Raw genomic sequence first — 10,053 nt, forward strand, 5'->3', positions numbered from 1 at the left:
CATATTAGATTAACTCTTCCCAAAAGACAAACCATTTCATAAGTCATAGGTTTAAGCCACATGCCAAATGTCACAGAGGCAAATCCATCAAATATAAAACAAATTCAACTATACATATATACATATATATATACATATATACACACACACATATATATATATATATATATATATATATACATACTGTATATATACACATATATACATACATATATATACACATACATATATATATCAGCCTGCATCATCAGTTAACAAGAGGTCCAGGCGATCACAAAGTCCACCCCAATGTTCCTGTGTTTAGGTGTGCAGTGCCGCCGTGTATTACCTGCTCAGTCTTCCGTGTGATGAGATTTCCAATAGTCTTGCTGAAGAAAGATGCCAGTAGAGGGTTTAGAGGGGAGGACTGCTCCAGGAAGGCATAGAGACTTTCCAGCAGATATTCCTCATTACCTAGCTTATCATTGATCAGACCCACATCACACGTCAGCAGCTCACACGCTATATTTGAATACCTATATGGATGTACGAAAACACGCTGGGCAGTACAATGTAAAGCATTATTCAGTAATAAATACAGCAGACATGTTATTTGTTTGCAATGTGGTTCGCTAGAGTGGAATATCTACAATAGAAACAGAAGGTATTTCTTTCAAGCAAAAACACTTGACTGTGAACTAGTATGTGTGCTAAACAATTATCGTAACATTTTACAGGACAGGACAGGAATGTCTGAAAGCATTAGGAACAAGAGGCACCAAGGAACAGCACGGCATGAACAAGGAACACAATTAAAATAGTGAATAACAGCATAAACAAGGAACACAATTAAAATAGTGAATGACACATTACCTCTGATTAATTGATTTGCAAGTTTTGGATGGTTTGTTTGTTTGTTGTTGCATCAGAGGCAGGTGGAGAGTATGGATGGAAATCCATATTCAAAACAATTTAGTTATCGATATTACTTATTGATTTGATTCCTTATCAATTGCCTGTTTTGAGGCTCCCATGTTGCCAGTCTTCAGAGAAGATGCAAAGGGGAGAACAACTTGCAGCTGGGCCACCTTAAATACCCTTTCTCATGATTGGCTTCACCTGTGTATGTAGGTCAAGGGTCAATGTGCTTACCAACCAAATTTTGTGTTCCAATAATTAGTGCTAAAGGTATTCAAATTAATAAAACAACAAGGGTGTCCAAATGTATGCACCTGCCTACTTTTGTTTAAGTAATTATTGCACACTTTCTGTTAATCCTATAAACTTAATTTCACTTCTTAAATATCACTGTGTTTGTTTGCTATATGATATATTTAATTGAAATTGCTGTTCCGAACAATCAATGATACAGGAAGGAAAATCTTGAAAATGATCAGGGTGCCCAAACTTTTTCATACCACTGTATATACTCAGAATTCAACTAGCCGACTTTGAAGTGAAATGGGAAAAATGGATAATATGTAAAACCCAGAACAGTGACACCAGTTAAGATTTGAATATATTCTGTTAAAATGACAATTCACTTCAAAAATTAATGTATCCTTCCTGATTGACACTGTTTGGTTGTTCTGTTCTGTAGTAGTTTTGCAGATTTGTTTGGTTTGTTATTGAAAAAAAACCAATGAATAATAAAACTTTGAGTGAAAAAAAAAAGATAAATTGCCTTGTACGAGTGCCTTCAAGATTCATCCAGAGGAGAGAAATTAAATGTTAAGTATTTAAGAGAAACGTCCTGGTTATGTGTAAGGTTAAGGTGTGTTACCGGAATTAACCAGCAGGTGGGTCCGTGTGAAATCAAGATTGATAAACGCTGTCGAGAAGAAAACGTACAACTTCCGGTAAAAGGATGAGGAAAATAAGATGTGGTTTCTGGAACAATAAGGTTCTAGTCCTAGTTCATGGTTCACAAGACGATGCATTGTCATTTATCGATGAAAATATTAGTTCCTTCTCTCATAAATAACGCTTAGTACTGAATACGAGTAGGTAAACCGCGTTAGCCACTAGCTAATTGTTTTTGTGCTTTACAACTTTTTTTTTGATAATGTCATCAATGGTGCGCCTGTAAATGTTCTAGAGTTTTTCTTGTATTTTGTTGTAACCCAGGTGTTGTTTTTTGTATCGGGTTTTTATCAAGCATATTTAGTCTTAAGTCGCTTACGAATGACGTTAATACATTTATTTATACGTGATAAAGCAACCATCACCTACTTGAAGCGTTTGGTCTCATCAACACCAGTAGGGGGCTCTGTAGTAATCATATACACCAGCTCTTTCATGCACTCATCTTGGCTTAGGAACAGGAGAAGTCTACAAATCCAGAATATGGAAAAATGAGTCGTTAGCGCCAAAAGGACTGACTGAAAAGTTAAATAATTGTATTCTACTGATACACCAAAGTTATTAGAAAAAAACACACACCTCCTGTTCTGAGCTTTACACTCCTGCAGCACATCTTCCTCATCCATCAGCTCAGTTAGCGTGGTATCATCTTTGTCCAGTAAAGCCTCTAGATGGGAAGATGTGTGCAAGTCGAACTTCCAAAACATAGCTGATGGCACAAACGTTCTCTTTCTGAATGAAATGTGTTTGCACATAGATTAGCCTCATCTTACCCGTTTCCACAACAACTCATTTTTGTGATATATATATATACGTACTTACTTTGGGATAAGGAGGTGCCCCACTTGTAGGAGGTTGTTAAACAGCAATTAATCAGCATTTGAGGAAATTCTAAACCAAAAATACAGACACCTGCGTTACTCACACTAACAAAGACACACAAAACAGAGAGGTATATATGTTTTAGGAATACACATTCCTTGAAGGCAGATGATGAGCTAATGTGCATGTACAAAAACGTGTAGCGACAAGGCATTGCTCTGTATAAGACTTGAATTAATGAGTGCAGTCTAATAATAACCTGTCTTAAAAACAGTACATATGTCTTTGAGAGACATCTCTCATGTCTTTCAGAGATATTTACATTATGCCCATCTGCACAGCAACAACAACAAATCTTGTACATTATGTCCATCTGCACAGCAACAACAACAAATCTTAATTCTAATTGTGTTAGTCACGTTCCCTGCAATAAACTTAATACAAACAACAACGTTGCAGGTTATCTGGCAAAAAAACTACAACATATTGGTGTAGTCCTTAGCGGTTAAGTAGAGGGCAATTGTATTGTCTTGAGTTCTTAAAGACATTATGCCTCTCCTCCAAGAGGCATTCTCAGTTCTTCAGGAAATCTATGATGACCAGGGTCAAGGTGAGAATGGGGAGGTTTGATTCCCATGTTCCTTCCGAAAACCTACAATCTACCTGTCCTCTGCTTAACTTCTTGCAATAAAATCACCTAAATGATGGTGAACGTACAAAGGTATGGATGCAGTGTTTTATTTTCTTACACTTTAAAAGATTGGCCAATTTATTGTAAACAGTTGTACTACGTTATGTACAATTAACCACTCCTTCTACGCAAGGGAAGATAAAACTGCTTCTTAGTGCATGTCAATCAGGTGACTTCTCTCCTTTACTCGAATACGTAAGATTGTTTGACAGTGCAGATACCCGGCCTTTATCGTCTATTGATGGACATTGTGGTGTTAGCAACTTATAACGTCCTATGAAACATATCACAGTGTAGCTGCGTGATAAGAATATCAACACCACAGCGGCGTTCCCAGTGAATTTAATATTATCTCATATGACTAACCTTATGAGTGTCATCGGTGTTTGTCACTGCTCTCCCAGCTAGCAATGTCTCCGTCATGCTGCTAACGTTACGGACGTGTTTCGGAGCAGCATCGGTAGAAAACGTCGTTAACGTGGGGTTGTTCATTGCGGCTGTGAAACAGAGTGAGATCCTCTCCTCTCACAGATACAGTTAGTGATTGGTCAGACCGTGCCGACGCTTTGGCGCGTGTGTGCAGAAATCCCGGAAGTGTTTTTGTTAAATGATTTACAAAATATTTTAAATGTGCAATATAATTACGACATTTATTCGTATAAAATCACTTACAGGTACAGGAGGGGAAAAAAAGGAAGAGGAAGAAAATAAGAAAGATAAAACAAAATACTAGTTTATTGCTGCGGGTTAAAATATTTTCAATGAGCAATATAATTAAGACATTTATTCGTATAAACTCGCATCCAGGTACAGGAGGGGGAAAAGGAAGAGGATGAAAACAAGAAAGATAAAAAAAATACCAGTTTATTGCTGCGGGTCAGGGTTCATTTAAATACATTGAAAGCAGAACACGTTTCAGTACGTTGAAGAGCTTCGACGTTTTTAGAATATTTGGTCGAAATAATGCATTATATGAATTCGTTATTAAAAGCAGTAAAACATGACTTTTTGTCGGATTTTTGAAAGTCGGTAGCGTTTATCTGTCAAAGTTGTTTATAATCAAGACATTAAACAAAAACCAAGCTCTGTGAGATGGACAGAAGGCTGCAAAAAAGAAAAAGAAAAACAAACAAATATTTGGAAACCTTCACATTCACTTCCTTTCTGAGCATTTGTTATTACATATTTGGACATTTTTTACTTGGCGTTGAAGCATAGAAGAATTTATATAAATATAACCCTTTTTTCCCTTTTTGTATGTTCATATTTTCCTTAAATAAAATATTGTTTTTTAGAAAAGAAAACACATTTACTCTGTAAAATAAAGGTTACATAAATAATGTCTGTCTAATAGACAGAGCCACAAAGGCTGAGCTGGAGGTTACAAAAGTGAAGAGTTTACCAAAGAGTTTCTCTTTGTGTCCAGCAAAAATAGCATAGCATAGTTATATGTTTTCTCTTTTGCTTGAACCGTCACTGCGATGAGATAAGAAATAAAGAAAAAGGTAGCAAACTAAAGGAAAAAAGAGATATACTGACGGATATGTGTCATGGATCCTTAATAATGTGATCATAAGGTTTCAAATCAGGAGTATTATTTGCAGCTGCAAGGGTATGTTCTATTTGGCTGCTGTTTTAATTGTCAGATTTATGGATTGGATCGAAAATGACTCCCTTCAAAACTAGGGCTTGAAATATTTTGACATTATTTAATCTAGTCTAATAGTATTATGTAGCTTTTTTTTAACTCTTTCTTTTCAAATGAACAACAAACAAAAATAAATAACCATAGCAGCAATTGAAGAGGTAAATGTGTTTGGCAACCAAAGCTTTTCAAAGGGGGTTTAGTGGGTACTGCCTGGCAACCTTGCCTTTAAGCCACGGAAATAGACTCTTCTGCTACTTCCCAGCTCAGTTTGCGCAGAACGTCTTTTTTGTGCTAGCCGGCTAGTACCATGGCCAACGTTGCGGATACCAAGCTTTACGACATCCTCGGAGTTTCGCCGTCTGCCTCAGAAAATGAACTGAAAAAGGTGCTTATCTTTGAGAAACAAATGAAGTTACCATAGAACCAAAAACAAAGGGAAAATAAAGGTATTTATGGATGTGTGGCCTAGAAACAAGCTGCTCGGCGAGATAGCGGAGCGGTTGAGCTTGGCTAAGCTAAGCATTGTAATGTGGAAGTATTGAGCGGCTCGATGTGTGAAAGACACAAAAATGGCTGTTGTTTTTCCTATATTAAACGTAATTATATTGTCGATACGCGTATTCAAAAATAAAACGATGTATCATCGATTTTTGTTTTATTGAAATCCAGTGCTCTGCGGAGCATAATCGTGTTAGCATACCGGCTACAAGATGATATACCCCAGCAAATAGCCTGCGCCAAGTTTGTCAGTAACAAGTTATAAATGTCAGTGAAGCAGCTCGTGTAGAAGCGTGTGTCTGTTAAAGTAAGTCGCTATAACACATTTATGCTTAAGGTCTGAAACGATAGAACTACGATAAAGAAAGATAAACCTGTTTTGATATTTTTTTCTCTTATTGAGCTCCAGTGGAATAATTGCTTATGACATTCGATCATATTTTTTAAACATAACGGTGATAATACAATTTATTTTTCTAAATTTACCAGATTATCCAGATGTTCAGTGTTAAATGCGATCGAAGGTACAAAAACTGTCGTTTCCGCTTGAAAACAACACAATGGTTGTAAAGGACATTCTTCTAAAGATTCTTCTAAAGAAATGTATTAAACAGTGTTATTGATGAGCATTTTATGTTCTTTTCAATTATTTGTTTAACAGAGCTTTTGTATATATTTTTTCTAAATAAATACAGTTGAGAAACAAACTTAAATTTATTTGAGATAATAATTTAATTGTAGCGTTATTTGGAAGTGTATTTAAAACATGAACGGTATTTTTTAAAATAAGGAAACTGCTTCATAAAAACTGTCACTGATATGTATTCCCCGTCTTTTATAATTAATAACCATAGAAGACGATGACTTTACTCGATTTCTATGGTGTTATAATGTAAGCTGCTGGATTTCTATGCAAACTGGACTTTTAACAGATGATTGTTACAGCTGGTGGGCAAAAATGGACAGACATATTGGAGTGCCTTAGATGTCAAAAACAGCCCTGGCTGGTGGCCTGATGGTTTTGACAACACACCCTTAAGTCACGCATAGTGCTAGTGTGGACATCTGACAGGGCGGGAGATTTTTTCGTAAACATCTTGGATCAAATTTTTTTCTTTTTATTACAGGCGTACCGCAAACTGGCCAAAGAGTACCATCCTGACAAAAATCCAGAGGCCGGCGACAAGGTATGATGCATGACACTTAAGCAGCATAATTATATTATACCTGCATTACAGGTTTGAAGCAATCGCAATTGAGAAACAATTTGTCTACTGTACACATGCACACTCAAGTATATATACTTGAGTGTGCATATATTTATATATATATATATATATTTATATATATTTATATATATATTTATATATATATTTACATATATAATTATATATATATTTTTATATATATATATTTACATATATATATTTATATATATATATACAAAGTATATATAATGTGTAAACAGTAGAGTAACATACAGGATTAGAATAATACTAGTTTATTTAACTAGTTATTGACCTCAAATACATGCCGTATACCAACACTAAACCAAGAAAAAAACTGTACAATGTACAATTACATTTTATCTGGGATTGACTTTTCAGTTTGTTTAGTCCACATTTTGTCATTTCTTTTTTTTTTTTTTTTTTTTTTTCAGTTTAAGGTTTTAAGCTTTGCATATGAAGTACTGACAAACCCAGAGAAAAAGGAGCTGTATGATCGCTATGGAGAACAGGGGCTGCGGGAGGGAGGAGGCGGCGGACCCGGTATGGATGATATTTTTTCCCATATTTTCGGTGGAGGACTCTTTGGTTTTATGGGGGGACAGGGAAGAGGACGCAATGGAGGTAGAAGAAGAGGCGAAGACATGGTTCACCCTCTGAAGTAAGTATTCTTAGCTTATACGGCCTTTGGTTGCCCGCTCAAAATGGTGCATTTTGAAACTTAAAAACCTCCTTGTTGCACAGAGTTTCCCTTGAAGACCTTTACAATGGTAAAACTACCAAGCTGCAACTTAGTAAGAATGTGCTCTGCGGGGCGTGCAACGGGTGAGTCCACATTTAATGTTTGAATTATTCGCAAAACGTCCTTTGCTTTGCTGGAAATTCCTAGTGTTTTGTTTGCCTTCAAGTCAAGGGGGTAAGGCGGGAGCGGTGCAGAAGTGCGTGGCATGTCGAGGACGGGGCATGAGAATCGTGATTAGACAACTGGCTCCCGGGATGGTCCAACAGATGCAGTCTGTCTGTACAGACTGCAATGGAGAGGGTAACAGGTTCCCGTGACATTGAAAACACAACGTAAAACACGTACAGTAAAGTCCAAGAGCGACATTCTAAAGCTGCCAACCTTAATGCACGTGTGCAGGTGAGGTGATAAATGAGAAGGACCGCTGCAGAAAGTGTGAGGGTCATAAAGTGTGCAAGGAGACAAAGCTCCTGGAGGTGCACGTGGACAAGGGCATGAGACATGGACAGAAGATCACATTCACTGGAGAAGCTGACCAGGCGCCAGGTGTTGAACCGGGAGACATTGTCCTTGTGCTGCAAGAGAAAGAACATGAGGTTGTCTAATTTTGTAAACTGGAATGATTTTTTTTTTTTTTTTTTTTTTTTTTATTTTTTTTTGCGCAGTTATGTTTAGCATTTTAACATTATTAAGCAGATATAAATAAGCATACAGTGGAACCTTGGTTTTTTTTTTTTTAAAGGTCGTTCGTGAACGGAAAAGTTCGAAAACAATTTTCCCATAGGAATCAATGTAAAATGGATGAATCCATTACTGGACGCCGGGTGACCAATTATTCATTAGATCTAACAAAAAAGATTTTGGGCAATTTATGGTTAAGAATTGTTCGAAAAGGGAGGCGTTCGACAACCGAGTTTCCACTGTATTGGTATGTTTACTTGCTATTAGAAGATTATCTGTTGCAGGTAGTTTGTGTATATAATATTATAATTATACAATGAATTATTCTAAATATTTTTTTTTTCTAAATCAGGAATTCCGTCGTGATGGCAGTGACCTTCACATGGTCCAACGCATTGGCCTGGTTGAGGCTCTTTGTGGCTTTCAGATGACTGTCACACACCTGGACCAACGTCAGCTACTTGTCAAATACCCTCCTGGCAAGATCATTGAGCCAGGTAAACACACTGTTCACACGTTCATTAGTTACAAAATATCAAAGTTTGGTTTTGAGGTGATATGTCGTTACTCAAAAAATCTCCTGATTTTTTTTTTTTTTTTTTTTTAAGTTTAAAAATATATAAAGCCCTACTTTGGTTTTTAAATATATATAGGCCTACTTTGGTTTTTTATTGCAGTAAAGTAGTGCAAGTAGCTAGCAATAACAAAATCTCATAGGTTTCGATACACGGTTTGGTTTGGTGAAATTTTGTTTAAAATGTGGTGATGGTGATAAATGGAATTTGATTTGCGCAGGTTACACACAGGAGTCACTTAAGTGAAGTGTTTCACTTGACTCCTCTAAATCGGGAATGATGACCACATTTATTTTAAATGAAAAGTTTAATTAAAACGCATAGTGACATTATTACTGCTTAATAATGTAAACGTCATAAGTAGCGTATTATATATTTTTTTCTACTGTTTTTATTTATTTATTTTTTTTTGGAAGATGCAAATCAACTGTGTGAATAAAAATAACATCGACCACATAGGCCTGAAATTGTGAACTGAAATGGATTAACTGTGTAGAGTGTAGAAGGTAGAAGGTATTTTAACAACAACAATGCATTTGGTTTTTGGTACTTTTTTTTTTCCCCCCTGATGATATCGGGAGGAAAGTACCAAGTGCTAATGGTCTTCAGAACACACCCGTTGTTTTTACGATTTTAGATTAGCCCATCCCACAGACAGAGAGATTGACAAATGTAGTAGCATTTTACAAAAATAAAGGAGAAAAAAAAAAAAAAAAAGGTCCAATGAAAAGTTTGTAAGAAACAGTTTGCGTATCACAGCTTGACTACAAACATGGCACATACTGTACAAACGGTAAGCTAACCTGTCTGCATCAGGTCGCTTCGTCCATTTTGACGTACTCTGTCAGATAACACCCTGACATCGCTGAATGTTACTGAGGTGTTAGTTTCACCGTTAACGACATGTCGTACAAAGTTAAAGCTGAGCGTTTAGGCTTAGATATCAACTCAGATGGGCTATAGTTGTGTTTTTTTTTTTTTTTTTTTAACCCATGTTTGATCCTGAAATTCGGACTAATCAGACCATTACCAATTCTCGACTATTGGATCGAGCCATTCCTATTGTGTATGTATTCCAAATCTGTTCATTTTTATTGCATGTATGGAACAATGGAGGACATACTTATTATTGACTCTGACTCCAGAATTATTTCCTTAGTAAAACATACTGGTTGTACAAGTATGGTTTCTCACGTAGCTGTCGATCATCAATTGACGATAACGAGATATATCCCAAATACATTTAACATCAAAAACATCAGAGAGCCTACATGTATCAAAGGAATCTTTAATTCAGCATATTGGGTTTTTTTTTTTTTTTTTTTTTT

General features: G+C 36.2%; 2 protein-coding genes across 3 annotated transcripts; one reads left to right on the forward strand and one right to left on the reverse strand.

The window, feature by feature from the left end:
- Nucleotides 1-264: 264 nt before the first annotated feature.
- Nucleotides 265-4,293, reverse strand: LOC112487084 (serine/threonine-protein phosphatase 6 regulatory subunit 2-like). Of its 2 annotated transcripts, none has more exons than XM_025055954.1 (5): nt 3,722-4,293; nt 2,661-2,733; nt 2,422-2,574; nt 2,212-2,310; nt 265-515 (listed from the first exon to the last, which is right to left on the reverse strand). In XM_025055954.1, the coding sequence occupies exons 2-5, from the start codon at nt 2,720-2,722 to the stop codon at nt 272-274; spliced, it is 558 nt and encodes a 185-aa protein (XP_024911722.1). In that variant the 5' UTR covers nt 2,723-2,733; nt 3,722-4,293; the 3' UTR covers nt 265-271. The 2 variants fall into 2 exon arrangements, with proteins under 2 accessions (XP_024911722.1, XP_024911723.1); XM_025055955.1 differs by having other exon boundaries at nt 2,665-2,733; nt 3,722-3,908.
- Nucleotides 4,294-7,056: 2,763 nt separating this feature from the next.
- dnaja2b (DnaJ heat shock protein family (Hsp40) member A2b) lies at nt 7,057-8,772 on the forward strand. The gene is made up of 5 exons (XM_025055951.1): nt 7,057-7,388; nt 7,472-7,552; nt 7,636-7,769; nt 7,869-8,065; nt 8,503-8,772. Exons 1-5 carry the CDS (start codon nt 7,072-7,074, stop codon nt 8,755-8,757), a joined length of 984 nt encoding a protein of 327 aa, XP_024911719.1. The 5' UTR covers nt 7,057-7,071; the 3' UTR covers nt 8,758-8,772.
- Nucleotides 8,773-10,053: the final 1,281 nt, after the last annotated feature.

The sequence above is a fragment of the Cynoglossus semilaevis genome, chromosome 6 (assembly GCF_000523025.1).
Source record: "Cynoglossus semilaevis isolate Cse_v1.0 chromosome 6, Cse_v1.0, whole genome shotgun sequence".
Lineage (NCBI taxonomy): Eukaryota > Metazoa > Chordata > Actinopteri > Pleuronectiformes > Cynoglossidae > Cynoglossus > Cynoglossus semilaevis.